Below are 20,525 nucleotides of genomic sequence, written 5' to 3'. Positions count from 1 at the left end.
ATGTTCTTTACATAAACTGAATTCTAGAGTCTTATCAGATATATTATTTGCAAATATTTTCTCCCATTTTGTGGATTGTCTTTTCACTTTTATTTTTATTATTTATTTTTAATTGTTTTCTACAGACAGGGTCTCACTCTGTTGCCCAGGCAGGAGTGCAGTGGCACGATCATACTCACTGCAACCTCAAACTCCTCGGCTCAAGTGATCCTCTTGCCTCAGCTTCCCAAGTAGCTAGGAGTACAGTCCCGTGCTACCACACCCAGCTAATTTTGATAGTGTTCTTTAATGTCCATGTTTTTAGTTTGATGAAATCTAATTTATCTATTTTTATATTGTTCCTTATGTGTTTGGTGTCATATTTAAGCAGTTGTTGGAAATTCAAGGCCATGAAGTTTTGTCTAGTTATTTTGTAAGTCTTATAGCTTTAACTATTAAATTTAGAACTTTGATCTGTTTTTAGTTAGTTTTCATAAATGGTTTGAAGTTAGGGTCTAGCTTCTTTCTTTTGCATGTGGATATCCACTTGTCATAGCACCATTTATTGAAGAAACAATTCCTTCCCCAATAAATGGTATTGACATCTATATTAGTTCATTTTCACACTGCTATAAAGAGATGCCTGAGACTGGCATCTTTTTATAAAGGAAAGAGCTTTAATTGACCCAGTTCTACATGGCTAGGGAGGCCTCAGAAAACGTATACTCATGGCAGAAGGCAAAGAAGAAGCAAGTATCTTCGTCACAAGGCAGCAGGAGAGAGAGAACACACAGGAAAAACTGACATTTATAAAACCATCAGATCTCATGAGAATTCACTCACTATCATGAGAACAGCACGGGGTGAACCGCCCCCATAATCCAGTCGCTTCCCTCCCTCAACATGTGGGGATTATAGGGCCCTCTCTCCCTGGACACATGGCGATTGCAATTTGAGATGAGATTTGGGTGGGGCACAGAGGCAAACCATACCCACATCTTTATTGAAAGTCAGTTGACCATAGATATTTATTTCTGTACTCTCAGTCCATGTGTTTTTTGATGCTTTCAGGTTTTCAGTTATCATTGTTAGAAATGGCCACACCCCTTTTGTCTGCCCTTCTCCCAGACTGTCTGTCCCTCTTGGCCATTAAGAAACATTGCTTTAAATTACCTCCATCAAAATAAATGTCCCATTTGTTATTTTATAATTTTATATTTCTAAACACAAAGTGTTTATACAAAAGAATGATGTATGTTCTGAATATGACCTCTTTCCAAACATGAGAACCATGTGTTGAAAAATCTGTTAAGTTCAGACATTGAACATTATAGTCTGTCATTTTTAAATTTATTTCTTAATTTCATGCCTGCCCCCCAATATATTGATATTTTTGTTTTCCCTTTATTTAAAAAGATCCCATCCTCGTGTGTTTTACTCCTACTAACAGTAGCCTGTCACCCAGAGACTGCTGTTATGGCAGCAGGTCGCAGCATAAACTGGTGCAGAACCACAGCAGTGACCAGTTTTTTTGGCAACAAGCTCTCCACATCAAGACACCCTTTCTGGTGCAGCTCTCCTAACTGATTCAAACAGCCTTCTGCAGAAAACATGACGGGTGGGATAGGGTCACAAAGCAGGATCCAAGATTGGAATGGTATTAAATGAATGTAAGGAAAGGAAAGTAAAAAATGTGAGGAGAAAAGACAGTAAGGATTCTCACGTTGCAAGTAAAAGATGAGTTGTAATTGAAGTAACATGTATCAAAAGCTGGGTGTTTAGGTAATAAACCATTTGATCTAATCAGTACCTGGCTTATATGGAACTAGACCCCTGTGGTTCTTTCCCCGGCCTTCCAACACAGCCTTGTTACTGTCCCTTCCCCTTTCACCTTCATATTAAATAGGAATTTGTTAGGTCTCAACTCGCGGCCTTCTGATCTCTCTGTGCTCTTTCTTAATTATGTTAATTTGCTGAGGAGAACACATTACCTAAATGCAGCTCCTCTTGTCCAAATGTGTATTCGCTGAGATACATGGTACTTATTTCAAAGACTTTCCCTATTCAACTGAAGTAACAGCAATGGCAATAATTGCAGTTTGTACACATGACATTTCAGAAGAGGCCACCCTGACCACCGGTCTTTTACATGATCCCACAGCAGCCCAGTGTGGAGGCACCCAGAACTGTATCTCTGAGGTCACTGCACTTCCTGCCGCTGCCCTGGCAGTGCTATAGTGACAGGGACAAGTGTGAATACACTGCGTTGGCATGGAGTCAGCACTTTGATTTTGCATTGTCATTATAAAGACATTCATAATCTAATGCTGATGCTGAATCACATTTGAGGAATACATGTGCAGGGCAAACTTTTTTATGGCTTTTTTTCTGTTTTTTTTTTTTTTTTTTTTTTTTTTCTTGTATTTACCTTACAAGGTTAAAAAAAAATCAGGCCTAAAATAGAGAATTTTCAAAATTGAAACTTTCTAATTCTTTTTTATTGGAGCTTTTTTTTTTTAATTTTGTGCTGATTGGACAGTGTTTAAAAAATATTTTTACCTATTATTGTAATGGTAGCAGGCAGCACTACCCAGTGTAACTAAGTCTGAGTGAATTTTACATTCCAGTTGGAGAACAACTCCAAAATGTGCCCTAGAAATGTTTACTTACAAGACACATTGCAAATGCTTTATCTGTTTTTTTCTCTTACGTGTAGATACTTATTTTAATAAATTTGGCAATACTAAATGTATTTTCATTTCCTTTCCCAATACAGGGCATCACATTTGATGAATTCAGGTCATTTTTCCAGTTTTTAAACAACCTAGAAGATTTTGCAATAGCCTTGAATATGTATAACTTTGCAAGTCGTTCTATAGGGCAAGGTAAGTAATCATTTACAAAAATTAAAAGCAAGAAGTAATACTATGTTGTTTCTATAGATTTTGTCAACCAATTAATTAAATATGACATATCACCCATCAACTTGTGTGAAAGTCCGGTGTATACTTTCAATGACAAGTCAGTTCTGGTACTTGTCAGAAAACAGCCATGAGGAAGAAACCTCGTGGCCACTGGGTGACCTTGAGGGACTTGCGTCTACCTTTGGAAGAACCAGCTGGTCATGCCCTGTTCTCACAGGATGGTATTTATTTTACTAATTTAATGCCTGCCGACTCAGAAACTGGAATTTTCTCAGCAGAGGAACCTCTCAGCCATGGACTTACATTACCCAACTAACTTGTAAAACTGAGTATCAGTTTTGTGTAATTTTCAAAGAAATACAGTGGTCATAGAATTCAGAATGCTGGTGTCCGCAGAGCCAGCTGTCTTTGGCTGTAGGTAGACTAAGAAGCCAAGCCCTTTTCCTAGGATCCTGTGGCCATGATCACCTTCCCTCCCCTCATGGCCATGTCCTTTTTAAAACTTCCTGCCATATGGGGACTTTGTTTGTCTTTAAGGTGATTTTACCTGTCTCTCCCATAATCTAATGTATGTTAATGCACAAGCTTAAACCCCAGAGGACAGTCTTTTTTTTATTATGTTTTAGAGAGAAGCCAAACTGTAGTCCCTAAGTACTGATGATAATTATCTCTTCCCCAAAACCATAGATACTGATTTCATTATGTGGCCTTATTCATTTATTCATTGAATAAGAGAAACGTGAAAAATTTTATATTTTACCCTTTCTGTAGTTTGGATGTTCAAATAACACATATGCTCAACCCATTTTAGTGTTTTAAAGCCAAAACCTTTGGGAACTCTGCCTCTATAGACTAACCTTTACTGCTGTGATAAACCTAATCAACCTGTGAAGAAACAAATCAGTATCTGGTTACTGGGTTCAGAATAGAAAAGATGTTTGTTTTTTAGAACCGGGAAATGAAATAATTGATGGTGTCGCCTGTCTTGCAGGCGCTAGAAATACATCCATCTCTTTTTGCCACCACAAGTATCTTTATTCAGGTTATTACTTTTTAAAAGGAATATTGCAGTAGCCACCAAAGTGACAATCCTGCTACTAATTACTTTCCTCTTTGATGTTTCCTACACACCTGACAGAATAATCTTCCTTAAAAAATTAACTTTTCTATGACACATCTGCAATGGAAAACTCTTAAGTTTTCCGATTGCCTATTGAAGAACGTTCTGGTTCCCTGCCTCAAAGTGCCTGTGCAGAGCTTCTCCGTATCCTAGATGTCCCCGGCTCCACCCAGACCAGACTCCCTGTTTTCTGAAAGTGCTTTATGCCCTTCCACCTCCCCGCATGCCTTGGTTCATTCATGTTATCTCATCTGCCATTTCTGTCATCCCTATAAACTGAAATTGTCCTTTTGTGTTCAGCTCAAAGACAAAATCACAGCCTTTTCTTAACCACTGCCTTTCTCTCCCTTCTCCCTGCTCCACGCTACACACAGAAGCGATCACTCATCTCCAGATTCTCATAGCATTTTATTGGTACTTTTTGTGTGGCCCCGTGTAATGATTATTTGGGCAAGGGTCTCATTTCCCTTCTGAACCGTAAGTTTCTTGAAAACCTATTCGTCTTACTAACTTCTAAAGTATCTGTCACTGAGAGTAGGTGCTCATTAAACATTCATTGAATATGAATGCATTATTAACCTAAGATACAGCTGATGCTTGGCTCTTTTCATTTAAACCACAAAAATTTTTATTACCTGAAAGACAGCATGATTAATGGAAAGCCATGTTGCCTAAGATTATGATTCACATTTAGAAAACAACTTCTTTTACAGCCTTTCTAGTAATTAACACATACTGTAAAAATAATAAGTCTATTCTTTTTCTATGTGACATTTATCTAGATGAATTTAAACGTGCCGTCTATGTAGCTACTGGACTCAAACTTTCACCACATTTAGTGAACACCGTCTTCAAGATTTTTGATGTTGACAAAGATGATCAATTAAGTTACAAAGAATTTATTGGAATTATGAAAGACAGACTCCATAGAGGATTCCGGGTAAACCTATACGTTTTAAACCTATTGATATCCTTTTTAAAGTCTGAGGGAAATAAATCCATCTTAGGTGAAAAATAATTTGTCTTAATTTCTTAAGGATATAAACATGAATGCTTTATTTGAAAAGAAAAAAACGTAGGTCTTACTTCCCTTAAAAAACAATTTGAGGTGATAAAAGAGAATTCTTTTCTAAAAATACGAAATCAGTTTGACCTTATAATAATTTACTTTCATATTCAATCTAATGTCTTCATCCTAGTTTTTGGAAGAAAAATGTTACCAAATATTTTCAAAAAATTTAGTCTGCATATTAGCTTTTTGGACTTGGTACTATACAAATAAATATCATTATTTGTCATTTTGTTTTATTTTTATTTTATTTTATTTATTCTTTTAGAGACAGGGTCTCACTCTGCCACCCAAGCTGGAGTGCAGTGGCATGATCATAGCTCACTGCAGCCTTGAGCTCCTGGGCTTAAGTGAGCTTCCTGCCTCAGCCTCCCAAGTAGCTGGGACTATAGGTGCATGCCACCATGCCTGGCTAATTTATAATTTATTTTAGTAGCAACGAGGTCACTCTGTTGCCCAGCCTGGTGTTGAACTCCTGGGCTCAAGCAAAACTCCTGCCTCGACCTCCCAAAGTGCTAAGATTACAGGAATGAACCACCGCACCTGGCCACTATTTCTTATTTTAGATGAGACAGATTACCTCTAGGTAGCTTGACACTCTTATGTTACTGCATAATCAGTACTTTTTAATATGAAAAATAAGTTAAACATTTTTTGTCTATTGAAATCTTACAGTAAAAACTAATTACCAGAAATTCAGTGATTTTTTTCCCCAAGAAACACGTTTTAAAGCTAGAAATATAGTATGAATCAGTAAATGTGTACACATGTAACATATTACGGATGTGCCCCAAATAGAAAAAGAGAAAAAATGTTCTATTAAAATTAAGAACTAGAATATTCAATCTTCCCTCTTTCTAAAATATCCCTAAGTTTTATACTTTTTTTTTTTTTTTCTTGAGACAAAGTCTTGCTCTGTTGCCCGGGCTGGAGCGCAGTGGCGTGATCTTGGCTCACTGCAAGCTCTGCCTCCCAGGTTCAAGTGATTCCCTTGCCTCAGCCTCCTGAGTGGCTGGGACTACAGGTGTGCATCACCGCACCCAGGTAATATTTTAATAGAGACAGGGTTTTGCCATTTTGGCCAGGCTGGTCTCAAACTCCTGACCTCAAGTAATCCTTTCCCTTTGGCCTCCCAAGTGCTGGGATTACAGGCATGAGCCACCACACCTGGCCAGTATTATACATTTTAAAAGAGAAAAAGTTATATATCTAAAACCTCAAGATTCATCTTAGACAGTGTTTTTACAGATTTTTAATGACTTTTAAGTCCAAGCTACTTGAGTAAAGATGCTGTGTACTTAACTGCCACCTGGTGGTTAGTTGTTAACATTTTCGATGGTGCCAGAAGTACTTGAAACAACATACATTGAAATCATTTATTTTGCCTCAAAAATTTTAGAGTAGCAAAGTCAAATTAAATATAAAGTACGCTAGAAATGTTTGACACTGGCTCTCTTAAGTGTTACATTTTTATTTTTATTTATTACATATCTGTGGCCTTTATCATTTTATTTACATTTGCACTTTTTTTAATTTTTATTTTTAATCTACAAATAGTAGCATATAAATATGTATTTATGGGGTAAATGTGATATTTTGATTATATATAGTGGAATGATTATATCAAACTTATTAATAAATCCATCAGCTCACATACTTATTTTGTTCTGAGGACATTTTAAATGTACTTTTTAAAAACAGTTTTGAAATATGAAGTACATGATTACTAACTATTGTCACCTTACTGTACGATAGATCTCAAAAACATATTCCTCCTGTCTAACTGGAACTTTGAATCCTTTGGTCAACTTCTCCCCTTTCCTCCCCAATCCCCCAACCCTTTAGCCTCTGGTAACTAACATTCTACTCTCCACTTCCATGAGTTTGACTTTTTAGATTCCACATATAAGTGAAATCACGCTGCATTTGTCTTTCTGTACATTTGCACACTTTGTCTTCTATTCTACAGGGTTATAAAACAGTCCAGAAGTATCCCACTTTCAAATCCTGCCTGAAGAAAGAACTTCATAGCAGATAAGTATGTTAGCTTCTATTTGTCTAAATTTGTTCAGTAACAGTAGGGATCATAATTTATTTTTCTGTTATAACATTTAGAAAGTAGCTGAAAGAAATACAATTATCTAATTTATTTTTAATTTTTAAGTGATTAGAGTATCTTGATGGAAAAATTTTACGTTAAACCTGAAGTTCTGTATGTGAGCAGACACAGTGTAATAAATCCAAATTGGACTTGTATAATATAGGATAATTAGCACCCAAAGAATATTTGCGACTGTTTTATAGGATCATGATTCTGAGCATCCACAAAAAATAACAGCTTTTTTTTTTAGTTATTTTAGTTGTCTGGCATTATATTAAGTATTCTTCCACAGGTGGTATCTCATTTAATTCTCACAGGTATCCCATTTAACAGCAGAGAAAAATCAATGTTTAACAAGTAACTTGCATAGGATAACTTGCTAGTCAGTGGAAAACCAGAATTTAAGCTTCATTCTATCCTATTCATTTATTATTTCCTATTTATTATATCTTATTATTCTTTACCACATTTTATGTATTATTTATGACCCAAAGAAATGCATCAAACTTGTTTCCAATCTCCAAGTGAGGGTTTTTTTTTTTTTCTTTTTTCTTTCAAAAGTCAACTGTAGCTATAAAATTTTGGTCAGTTGTGGGTTTTTATTAGTTAGATTTCTGCAATGGAGATTTTGCTGTTTGTTTAAAAATGTTTGCAAGTATATTCATGTATATGTTTCTTGCTGTTTTTCTCAAGCTTGAAGCATAGATAGATAGATAGATAGATAGATAGATAGATAGATAGATAGAGGTGTTTCCCAAAGAGGTTCTTCAGCACATCAATGCATACTTAAAAAGGAAAAAAAAAAAAAAAAAAAAGAGTTGCTTAGTCAAGTTTAAGAAATATAATAAAAATGGTTAAATAAGTTTCTTCCCCACAGAGTTTATTAGATTGCAATATGCTACTATTCATTTTGTCTTGCCAAAAGGAAATGGCAGTATTCGGCATTTTGCAAATTAGGTTTGGGATCTGTTGTTTTATGGAGCCCATTTTAGGAAATACTCATCTAAAATGTTTAGAGGCAAGCAGGCTTGCTTATTTGTCTAGGGTGGTAACCCTTGTAGCTGAGTTAACAAAAGAAGTCAGGTCTTCCTAATCTGCATTTTAAGGAATTTTAAACTGCCTTATAAATTCTTAAACTAAACGTTTAAAAAAAAGGAGGACCATTGACCATTGACTGCTATGTCCACACGGGTAGTGCCCCCGACCGACTTGTAGTAGTATCACACTGGCTTCACCGATTCTAAGTAATAGTGCATAGAGCCATACCTGGAAGTGGCTGCCTTTTTCTAAGCCTAAGACTGAGGATTGCACAAATTACTAAACAAAACACTCAGCTTTTAAGTCTTTGTGTCTTATACTTTATGTGGGGTGTTTCTGTTGAGTTCCTTACTGTTTCATATTATTATAAGAATATTTGATTAACACTATCACCTCAGAATTATGTCTTAAATAAATATTGCTTTTGTGTTACTATTTTTTTAATTAGATACTCCTAAAACAAAGTTTAAAGGATTACTATCGGTGTGACAAATAACAAGAAGCAAAATTTTCAGAGTGGAAGCAGGTCTGAGGTCAGAAGAAGTAGAGGATGAAGGAAAAGGTGAATGCTATGAAATTGATATTTTTTCTGGAACTGAATTCTTAAACATAAAACAGATAAAATGCATCTTGTTACTACAAATGTTATATATATAAAATCAAGCCGAGTTTTTGCCTTGATTTGCTGAACTCTGCACTTTTTCATTCCCTTCAGAAGTACATAAATACTTCCGGTGACTACATATGAATGTATTTTCAATATTTATTTATTAATTTATTCATTAGAAGTTTGCCTCGTTTCAAAATAATTTATGACTCATGGAATGTTGATCGCCTAAAAATGAACATTGCATTTTCTCTGATTTTGGACTGTGAACTTATTTTTGGAGATGAATATTGCTTGAGATTTATAAGACCCTTAGAATTATTATTAAATTCCTGTTATTTTCCCAGTTTTTTTTTTTTTTTTTTTTTTTTTTTTTGAGACGGAGTCTTGCTCTGTCGCCCAGGCTGGAGTGCAGTGGCCGGATCTCAGCTCACTGCAAGCTCCGCCTCCCGGGTTTACGCCATTCTCCTGCCTCAGCCTCCCGAGTAGCTGGGACTACAGGCGCCCGCCACCTCGCCCGGCTATTTTTTTGTATTTTTTAGTAGAGACGGGGTTTCACCGTGTTAGCCGGGATCGTCTCTCGATCTCCTGACCTCGTGATCCGCCCGTCTCGGCCTCCCAAAGTGCTGGGATTACAGGCTTGAGCCACCGCGCCCGGCCATTTTCCCAGTTTTTAATTACACTGAGATAATTTTGAAAACAAATAGAAATTAAGCTACTATATAAAACGATTGTTTACATGTACTTTTAACTTTTAAAAGTACTTAATTAACATATGTTGTTTGACTTGTATAAAGTTTTTAAAAATTTTTGTTCATTTGCCAAAGTCAACAGAATGTCTGTTATTCTTTTATGTATACAGTAAAGCAATTTAAAGTGTAGAATTTTTCTCCCCAAAAAAGTCATGTGTTGATAGTAGAAGCAGTGGTAGTTGTTGTAACAGTAATCATTGTCATTGTCATTATCTTCTTAAACATGAAGCTGCTCCTAATTGTAGGTGGTACACATTAATAACACTAGTGAAAATAATGTCTTACACTCTGTAACTTATTGCATATTGTTAATATATGTGTAGCATCAAATGAGTATTGTAAAAGACTAATATAAAATGGTTTATAAGACTGATGTATATATTAAGTAGAAGCTAATATTTTGTTTCTTGCAAAAGGACCACATGCAAAAGTGATGCTAAACAGCCAGTAATAGTAATTTAAATATAATTATTATTTCAAAAGAATATGTCTTAAAAGGGAAAATAAAAACTTTCTGTTGAATCACAACAAAATTAGATTTGTACATAGAGAAACAATTTGATAATACTTAATAGACATCTGTTCAATTAAAAATGCTTAGTTTATACAAGAATACTACACAAAAATAGAACAACTAATCTAAATTAATATATTTACATATCACATATGGAAGATAAGTTCATTTATCTTCCTTTCTAAGACATATTTAATGTAGGTTACATACACTCCCAACTATTACTTTGCTTTTGCATATGAAAATAGAAAACACCGACTTTGTTTTTATAAGTTATTAAATGTGAAATTGATCTGCATCAGCTTATTTGTAAAAGTAATGTTATTTCCAAGAAAATGTTACTCTTAGCACTGATTTTGTATTTAGACTTTTTACATTCTTTATCCAATATTACTTATGACAGTAGCTTTAAAATATATTATTCATAAGTTCAAGGATCCCATATAGTATAATAATTTAATTTCACTTTCTTTGACAGTTGATTTAATTGACTAAATGAAAATGCCTGCCAACTAATATAACATACCTCAGATCTATTGTACCTTACACTGAATGTTCTCAGTATGATTTGGTACCTAAAGTAATTGAAAAAGATGCAGTTTCCTTTAATCCTTGACTATAAGTTAGAGTATGTTGCATACATGGCAAATCCTGCAAATATAGATTAAAAATTAAATTAGCCCATTGAAATCCTTTATAATTCTGTCATTCTCCCAAGGAAGAATACCACTGTACATATGCAATCTTTATTTTATTCTTTATTGCTTATCAGAGTGAGTGGATGAAAACATTTGTAGGGCTGCAACATAAATTAAAATGTGAATAAATAAATATCCTGATAAAATAGAAAAGAAAGTGGTAAATTACAGTGATTTCCTTCATGTTTTCACTCTTGAACTTTATCACCTTTAAGATGAGAGATAAAAATATCTCACTGAATTGTTGCTTATATCAATTTAAAATTTGCTAATGGTTTGGAAATAATGTACCAACTACATGTATGCTGTTATTGTCAGTGTTTCGTTCTATAGACTGTTCTTTGGAAAAATTTAGTTATACATAAAATTCACATTAAACTTTTTACAGAAAGCATACATGATAAAAAGTTTATGGTACTTCTCAGAATCATTTCATAATAATAAAGTTATTTAGCTTAAGTTCCAACTTACTGTTCTTATTATAAATTGCAAAGCAACCTGTCTTACGTTCTTATATTATCTTAAAATAAATATTCCTGCCCTTGAATCAAGAAACGTTGTACTTGGCTTTTATATGTATCTGTGGACTAATAATGACTTTCTGAAAATGTAACCTTCAAACTTTGGAAATCTTTATGGGTTACTAAACCTCTTTTGATTTTATTCCCTCTTCTGTGGCAACATATGCCAATGACATTTATCTCATCAACACCTTTATAGGTAAGTAAATCACAGAGCTATAAAGCCTCTCAAAGTATATTGCAGGAATTCCTAAATTATAGAACTATGGTCATTGGTACTGGAAAGCTTTTCAGAAAGTTTACATGTGACTTAATGGAATATTAATTTTGTAAGTATCTTCTTACTAAGATAACACCTAGAAATGTTTCAGAATACAGTAGTTATTATCCTACTACTTATAGTCATACAGTAAATTAACACTTTTTAAAATATAGTGCTTTTACTTCCAAAAGATATAAAAATATTAATTCCATAATATTCAGAAAGTATAATACAAATTCTAAGTGATAAGAAATCACTGTGGTTTGTCAAAAAATTGGTAGCATTTTTACTTTCTTAGTAGTTCATAAAATAATAGTACACCTTGCAATGTTGTCTTAGATTCTGTGAAATACTTTATTTGTAATTCTCTATATAGCATAATCAGTATTTTTGGCACACATCTTAAAAATGGAGGAATATACCTATAATTGTGACTGTATGCACAGAGAAAGTTTTCTGGGAAAGATAAATTTTGTCCAACACTGTGAAGGAAGAGCAAGAGGTGTACTTATGAAAAATAGAAAAGATAAGAGAATGGAGAGGGATCTGAATGAGGATAGATTTTTTTTTTAATGGACTGAGTAGACAGTTTTTGGAAAAATAAATGTAAAGAAATGCAAGTTAAAATGACAACATATCCTTTCACCTTGCAGATGGAAAGAATAGTTTTATAATGTATACTCTTGAGTGTCGGGGGCAATTTAGAACTCTCAAATGTTTCTGGTGAGCTGTAAGTTTGGGTGCAACATCTTTGGAGGGCAATAGAGAAATATCTCAAAATTTTACTTGTGGGACTATCATATCCCAAAACATGGGTTAGTAAATTTGCATGTCAATAAATATATTCATTCAATGAAATACTATATAACTATTAAAATAATAACTGAAAAAAGTAGGAGATCCATTTATGTTTATATGACATGATCTGTAAAATATTTTAATGGGAACACAGTAAGGTATGAAAGAATGTGTACTGTACTACTAGTTTGTGTTTAGAATACACTTTGATTGCATAGAACTATATTTTAGTTTTATTAAAGTTATGTGTATATATTTTTAAAAGACAACTCTAAATAGTCTTTAAAAAAAAAAAACACCATCCGTCTTTTGTGCTTCTCAGAGGCACTCTGAAATCTTTTGGCAGTTTCTTTTGGTGTCTGCCTTCATATTTCAAGATAATATGTTTATATCAACATTTTTTTTGATTGGTCTTATTTTTAGCCTATTAACTATTGACTTCCTACAATGGAAGATAAGGATTTGTCTCCCTTACTCAAGTCCCCCTCCAAGACACACAGACATGTTTCCCCTCCACTATCCTTTCAGTATAGAGTATAACTCGAGTTAATTATTATGTCATCTTCAGTTACTATATTTGCTTCCTTATACATCTTCTTACTTTCCCTAGAGTTAATAATTTTCTCCTCTTCAGTTTGCCTAATATTTTGTCTACCTTTTACTTAGTTATAATTAACTTCTCCCAGACTGGTCACCAGAACTATACATGCATGGTTAATATATTTGAATATATAAGGTAATAGGTAAGGTTTTATTATGTTAGAAATGCCTGCTAGAGCTTTCCATCCTACTGTCCCATCTAGAATGGTTGTCCTCTAGGCCTGGCCCAGAGCTGTTATTTTAGGATCTCCCCTCTCTCTCTCTTCAAGATTGTATTTAACCCTCTCTATTGCCTAGGTCATCCTGTTTCTTACCTTTTATTTTTCGGAGTGGAACATAAGCCTCCATATTTCCTGAGAAAGGTTGCACAGTAAATTTTGAGATCTCTTATGCTGAAAATGCCTTTATTGTACGCTTCTCCTTGGGTGACGGCTCGTCCAGGGATAGAAATAGAGAATGGTACACCTTTTCCCTCAGAATTGTGAAAGCATTGCCCCACTGTCTTCCAGCTTCCAGTTTGTTCCCAAGAAATCAGATGCTATTCTGATCCATTACCTTTTTTTCTTCTTTCTAGGAGTTAGTAGAATCTTCCCTTTGTCCCTACTATTCCAAAATTGCAAATTAAGGTACCTCGATAAAGGTATTTTGTTTGATGTCTGTGCTGAGCACTCAATAGTCTTTTCAACCTAAAAACTCATGGCACTCAGTTCTGGAAAGAAATTGTAATTATTTATTTCAGAACTTCCTCCCCTCTTGTTTTCTCTGCTTAGTTTTCCTGGTATTTCTATTATTCAGATATTGAATCTCCTGTACTCAGCCTGTCATCTTTTTTTTCCGCTGTTCATGTCTTTGTCTTTTTATTGTACTTTTTAAAGATTTCCTCTTAATCTTCCATCTGTTTTCTTGAGGTTTTTTTATTTCATTATATTCTTTTTTCCTGAGTTTTCCTTTTTTATTTTCTCCCATTCTGTTTCATCTATTATCTTTTAATCTCTCTGATTATTTTGGTTTATTTAAAGTTTCCTTGTACTCCCTTCATTGCCTTATTTGTTTTTTTCACATTTGTATTTTGGGTTTCTCTTATTAGAGATACTTCTCAAATATCAGGCAATCCTTTGCTATATGTTCATATTTACAAAGAAATTGGAAACTTTGTGACTGAGATGAACTTTTTGACTGATGGATTTTATTCTTTGCTCTTTTAGCTGGGGCATTCCATATGAGGAATTTTGACTATCAGTATATATAGGTCTTTTCTTTTTGACTGACCAGATTTCTCCTGCCTGGTAGTTTAAAGGTTGGCTGCTATTTTGTTCAAAGTTGAGAGTGAAAAAGAAATCTTTAATCCCCTTTCTTATGTTACCCCCAACTTCCACTCCTCTCTTCTTCTTGTGCATACAGTGGCTCTCTGATGGCCATGCACGGTGGCTCATACCTGTAATCCCAGTACTTTGGGAGGCTGAGGTGGGTGGATCATGAGGTCAGGAGTTCGAGACCAGCCTGGCCAAGATGGTGAAACCCCATCTCTACTGAAAATACAAAAATTAGCTGGGTGTGGTGGTGCACACCTGTAGTCTCAGCTACTTGGGAGGCTGAGGTGGGAGAATAACTTGAACCTGGGAGGTAGAGGTTGCAGTGAGCCAAGATTACACCACTGCACTTAGCCTGGGTAACAGAGCAAGACTCTGTCTCAAATAACAACAACAACAACAACAACAACAATAAAAAACACCTCTCTGGTTTGAACACTGAAGGGTTTTCTGCTGATGTGTTTAGGAGGGGGGATCCAGGGGGAATGTGTTTCAGGCAGGGAGGAGTCTGGAATCTAAATGCTTTCTAAACAGTTTCAATCAATCCTTCTTATAGTACCACCTTCAGAGGCACCTGAATCCTTCACTTAAGACTTTGAGGAACTCTGCAGGGTGAGTCTGCCACTTTCAAGGTGTCTCCCTATTGCAGGCATTTAAGTTCTCTATGGTCTATGAGTTTATTACCGTATGTTTCTGCAATTTAAAAATTTTGGCTCTGTACTCTCTTCTAGTTTTCTTGTCCTTGAGAAAGAAAACTATACTTTAAAAAAAAATCCTTTTCTGTCCTTATAGTATGGTTTCAAGAGGGAGTGAGGAAAAATGGGCATCCAAAACAACGTATTTAACTCTATAGTTAGACATAGATATATCTGGAAGTACCCACAAGGAACTTAAGAATGGTTATCTTTGAAGATGGGGGCATGGTTATATTTAATGAGCTGTTATTGAACTATCAGAGTGTTTTTAGTATGGGTATGTTTACTTTTTAAGAAAAGCACTTTTTTTTAAATTTTATTTTTTGAGACGGAGTCTCGCTCCGTTGCCCAGGCTGGAGTGCAGTGGCGCAATCTCGGCTCACTGCAAGCTCCGCCTCCCGGGTTCACGCCATTCTCCTGCCTCAGCCTCCTAATTTTTTGTATTTTTAGTAGAGACGGGGTTTCACCATGTTAGCCAGGACGGTCTCGATCTCCTGACCTCATGATCCGCCCGTCTCGACCTCCCAAAGTGCTGGGATTACAGGCGTAAGCCACCGCGCCCAGCAAGAAAAGCACATGTTTAAAACTTAGGATCTCAGTCTGGTAAAAGTGGGAATAAATTCTGAAGGCCATGTATTGGGTGAATTTATTCACCAAATCTAGAGTTAGACGACTACTTGAAGTGGGAAGAAATGGTTTGAAGAAAGAATAAAAGTATTATGGTGATTGTAAATTTGTGGAACTACCACACAGTTTAAGTTTGGATGGTAGGACTGGAGAAGGAATTAATTGATCAGAGAACATCAGGGGGAATCAGTTACGGGGTTAAAAAAGGTCAAGATGGCAGCCAGACTCTCTGACACAGTATATTCTGGTCACATTTACCATCAGAGACAGCTGAGCTTGATTATTAATCTCATTCAGTTTGGCATTTCCTATATGCATATTTTTTAGGAATGAAGCAATTAGCTTAAAGGTAAGCACATTAGTCTGCTAGCAGATTTTAAACGGAGGTAAAATGAAAGTTTAGGACAGAATAAAAGACAGTAAAGATATTTTGAGTGTATGCCCTGTCATGCTTTTGCAAGCTCTAGGTGCTATAAGAGTTAAACGTTTAAGCTGAAAAATCTATAAAAAGCGCCCTGAAAATCTATACTTTTTTGTGTCATTGCTGTTTGGTGCTAAGAGGTTCTCAAGAAAGTGAGTATCTTATGTACCATTGGTGCTGTAATATTTAATTACAGTGAGTGTACAGAAGATTAGCTGTCACAAAGATTCTTTTGAAATCAGATTGCACATCAAAACTGCATTGTGCCCTGCTAAGTAGGCAAATTTAAGAAAGAGGGGAAGGTGATGTCAAGATGTATTGCAAAATGAACAAATAAAGAAATAGGATTTGCTTGGTGTTCAGCCTATTAAAGCATAGCCAAATGTCAGCCTTCATTTGTCAACTTAAATATGTTTTTCTAAAATTTACAAAGATTCAGTCTATGGAAAGTATCCTTCACTATTTGGACTAAAAAGTAAATTAAGTAAAAGGAAATACTAAATAGGTTATGCTAATAATTCAGTTTCTCACAGTGGTAAATTGCCACATAAAGATGTATGTTAGTAATTCAGATAGAGATAGGCGTTGCCTTTTATTTTTGTTATTTGACTGCTTAGCAAATTAACACATGTGTTTTTGCTTCCAGATATGTGAGGTGTTAAAAGCTTAGGTTAATTTCTGCTCCACAATAGCTAAACCCCAAGTACAACATACACTGAACCATTTCTAGTGTCCAGTGATTTCTTCCCTTCAAAAACAAAAATCAAAAAGGAGGGAAAAATAATTTTTTAAAAAAATCTAAGAGCTGAGTCCCAAGTAGCCAGGAGTGGAAACTATCAGTTTAGAGCCTGAATTGGACTTGCTAGCAGTCACCAAGATCCAGACCATATAAGGGGAGTCTCCTCAGCTAGAGCAACAGAGCTCACAGGTGGTTGGAACTGGAATGGTTGGGAGCCTGCGGGCTTTATAGAGAGGAGAGATTGCCCTCAAGTGAGAGTGCTCTACTGACAGTATGTGAGCATATTGAGCTTCGAAACAGCAGTGAGGGAGAGGACCTGAATGGGACCCCCTCTTCCGAGTTGAAACTTTTAAGAGAATCCCAAAAGTTCCTGAGATTAGTGTACACACACACACACACACACACACACACACACACACCCCAGACTGAAACAGAAGAAGCTATCCCAAAAGAGTCTTAGATGATAATCAAGCATAAACTTTTAAAGAATTCTACCAAATCCAGATAAAGCCATCCACTATGAGTGAAAATTAACAGCCAACAATAAATTTAGACTGCAAAGAATGCAGATGTTGGAACTGAATACAACATACAGAAAAGCTATGTGTGAAATTAACTTTGAAATTTCAAAAATGGTTATACAAAATGAGAAAACTGTAGGTATTAAACAGATATGAGATAGAATTTCTAGAAATAAGCAGTTGCTGAAATCAAAACCTCCATTGGAGAGCCATGACTATTAGACTTATCCTACCATAAACAACTACGACATTGTACAGTAAATAATTCAGGGCCTTGATCCTTGAAAGAAGGGAAAACTATGTGGTGGACCTCTACATTCACTGGCTTTCTTCCTGGGAGGGCTTTCCAAACGACAGCAGAAGTAAGTGGAGCCCAGACAGAAAAGAGTTGCATGCGATGGCAGAAATGGGACCAGAGTTAAGAATAGCTCAGGTAGCCGAAATGTATGGGACAGAGTACTAGGGAAGGGGAGCTGTGCAGAAAAGAAGCACCAAAAATCTGCATAGGGGTACTCTTAAGTCTGACTGAATACTGAGCTGTACATAAGCAAGGCAAGACTTCTTGGGGCACGGCAGAAAACAGCCACTGGAGGTCACATACTGCTGGGAGCCATCAGAGTTCAAATCAGCCAGCGTGCGAAGGTCTAACTCAACACCAAGCATGCGGTAAAGGTCACAGGTTAGGGGTAAGGCTACTGTACCTCTAAAGTAAAGACAACTCTTGACCTATCCTAAAATTGAGCCTTGACAGGATCAAGCTATCCTGTCAGTACTACAGCTACCTGCCAGAACAAAACTCAGTACTTGTACAGGAAGACAGCAAATTCCTGTTGTCAACAGTGTAGTATCCACAACATCCACTATAGAGTAAGCCAGTATTATATAGGCTAAGCAGGAAAATGTGACCCTTAACCAGGGGAGAAAGTCATTCATAGAAACAGGCCCAGAGGAGACCCACATATTTGAATTAGCAGATAAAAACTTTAACAACGATTATAAACATGTTCAAGGGTTTTTAAGTAAAAATAATAGCATAATAGGAAAGGAGACAGTAATTACAGACAGAAAAATGAAAACTATAAAAACCAAATGAGAATTTTAGAATTGAAAAATACAATACTTGAAATAAAAATTCATTCTATGAACCTAATAGAAGATTGGAGACAGAAGAAATGATCAGTAAACTTAAAGGCAGGGAAATACAAGCTATCCAAACTGATGCACAAAAAGGAAAAACTACCAAGGAAAAGAAAATAATTGCGCCTCAGTGAACTATGGAACCATACAAAACAGACTGCGTAAATGTAACTGGAGATCAACAAGAGGGGAAGAGGATGGGAGAGTAAAAGAAAAATTGAAAAAGTACTCACCAAAATTCTTCCCAAATTTGAAGAAATGTATAAGTCAGAGTTTCAAGAAGTTTAACCACAAACACACTCACATCTGTTCATATCCTAGTTAAATGGCTAGAAAGCAAAAAAAAAACTAAAATTTTTTTTCAGAGACAAAAGATATATACAAGGGTAATGATGTTTATTCCTCTGTAACAATGGAGAACAGAAGATAATTTTATAACATCTTTAAAGAGTGGAAAGAAAAAAGTGTCAAACTAGAATAGTATATTCAGTAAAACAGCCTTTTAAAATAATGGTTATATAAAGATATTCCAATAAATATTGTCAGAGAGAATGTAACCAGCGGACCTGCACACAAGAAAAGTTTAAAAGAACTTCTTTAGGCAGTTGGGGAATGAAACTAGCCAGAGATTTTGATGTATACAAAATAATAAAGTTCACCACATAAATGATAAATGTTTAGTAAAATATACAGTGTTTTCCCTTACATGTATAAAAAGGCAATTGAGACCAGGCGTGGTGGCTCACACCTGTAATCCCAGCACTTTGGGGGACCGAGGTGGTGGATCACCTGAGGTCAGGAATTCAAAACTAGCCTGGACAACATGGTGAAACCCCATCTCTACAAAAGTACAAAAATTAGCCAGGCGTGGTGGTACGTGCCTCTAATCCCAGCTACTCAGGAGGCCAAGGCACAAGAATCACCTCACTGAGGTGGAGGTTGCAGTGAGCCGAGATCTCACCATTGCACTGCAGCCTGAGAGCAAGACTCTGTCTCCAAAAAAAAAAAAAAAAAAAAAAGCAGTTGACTCTGTAAAATGAAAATAATGCATTGCTAAGTTTATCATTAAAGTATTTGATAATATCTCAAAGGACAGAAAGGGGTAAGTAGTAGTATACTATTGTAAGATTGTATGTGCAGTAGCATAGTATTCAGTTAATATAGATTGTGACCCATAGAACCATAAGTGAGTTAAAATGCAATAATTTTTTAAAATGGCTAACCCATAAGGCAGAAAAGTGGGAAACAAAAAAATGGGTACAACAAATAGAATAAAATAGCAAAGTGATTACATAAATTCAACCAAATTAATAATTATGTTAAATGTAAGTTCACTAAACATTCCAACTAAAACTTAGATGTTACCAATTTTTAATGAAAATTATCTGCTGTCTAGAAAATATGTATTTTATATATAAAGACATGGATAGAGTACATGTAAAATGATAGAGAAAAAAGATGCCGTGTAAACAGTAATAAACTGGAGTGGCTGTATTAACATCAGACAAAATGATGTCAAGGCAAGGAGTATTACCAGATGTAGTAGTTGGGGTCCAGTTACGAGACAAAAACCACCATTTAAACAGGGAAATTTTAATGTAAGAAATGACTGGAATAATGGCAAACTGACTAGTGAAAGTTAAGATAATTTTAACAAATGTAAGATACCGGGAGCAACCATTATGGCTAAGACGGAGATAGAGTTCCCAATATAGAGCTTTCCCCCAACTAGGGCTGAAGTCCAGATGTCTTTGGAAAGGGCACACGTTTGATTCACTGGATAGTGGAGAAGTCACTAAGGTGCCTCGTAAGTGGGAGCATAACTGCGAGTTGCTAGAAGTTTCTGGGGTGCCAGGGAAGCCATCCACAGAAAGTGGAGTCTTAAATCATTAGAGTGAACTCACTGAGTGTCAGAGGGAGCGAGTGGTAGCTGGGGACTGCTGGAACCGAAATCTGGAGAAGCAGCCCTCTCTAAGAGCCCAGCATATTTGCAGGATGGCTCTGGGATTCTAGGGCTGAAAAGATGTGAGGAGCAGCGACTTGGTTTGGTGTGCAGGCCCATGCTATCTGGGAAATCCCAGATACCCTATCC

At 35.7% G+C, this 20,525-nt stretch overlaps 1 protein-coding gene across 4 annotated transcripts in view; it reads left to right on the top strand.

Moving 5' to 3' along the window:
* Positions 1-8,778, top strand: part of MICU3 (mitochondrial calcium uptake family member 3) — an 89,325-nt gene extending 80,547 nt beyond the window's left edge. For all 4 annotated transcript variants that reach the window (XM_050801820.1, XM_050801823.1, XM_050801822.1 and 1 more), the window contains 4 exons: positions 2,756-2,864; positions 4,806-4,963; positions 7,062-7,130; positions 8,680-8,778. In XM_050801820.1, the coding sequence (XP_050657777.1) occupies positions 2,756-2,864; positions 4,806-4,963; positions 7,062-7,130 (336 nt within the window). In that variant the 3' untranslated portion in view covers positions 8,680-8,778. The remainder of the gene's footprint in view (positions 1-2,755; positions 2,865-4,805; positions 4,964-7,061; positions 7,131-8,679) is intronic.
* Positions 8,779-20,525: the final 11,747 nt, after the last annotated feature.

This window comes from Macaca thibetana, chromosome 8 (assembly GCF_024542745.1).
Source record: "Macaca thibetana thibetana isolate TM-01 chromosome 8, ASM2454274v1, whole genome shotgun sequence".
NCBI classification, from domain to species: domain Eukaryota; kingdom Metazoa; phylum Chordata; class Mammalia; order Primates; family Cercopithecidae; genus Macaca; species Macaca thibetana.
The sequence above is the reverse complement of the archived record's forward strand: the minus strand, read 5'-3'. Positions and strand labels throughout refer to the sequence as shown.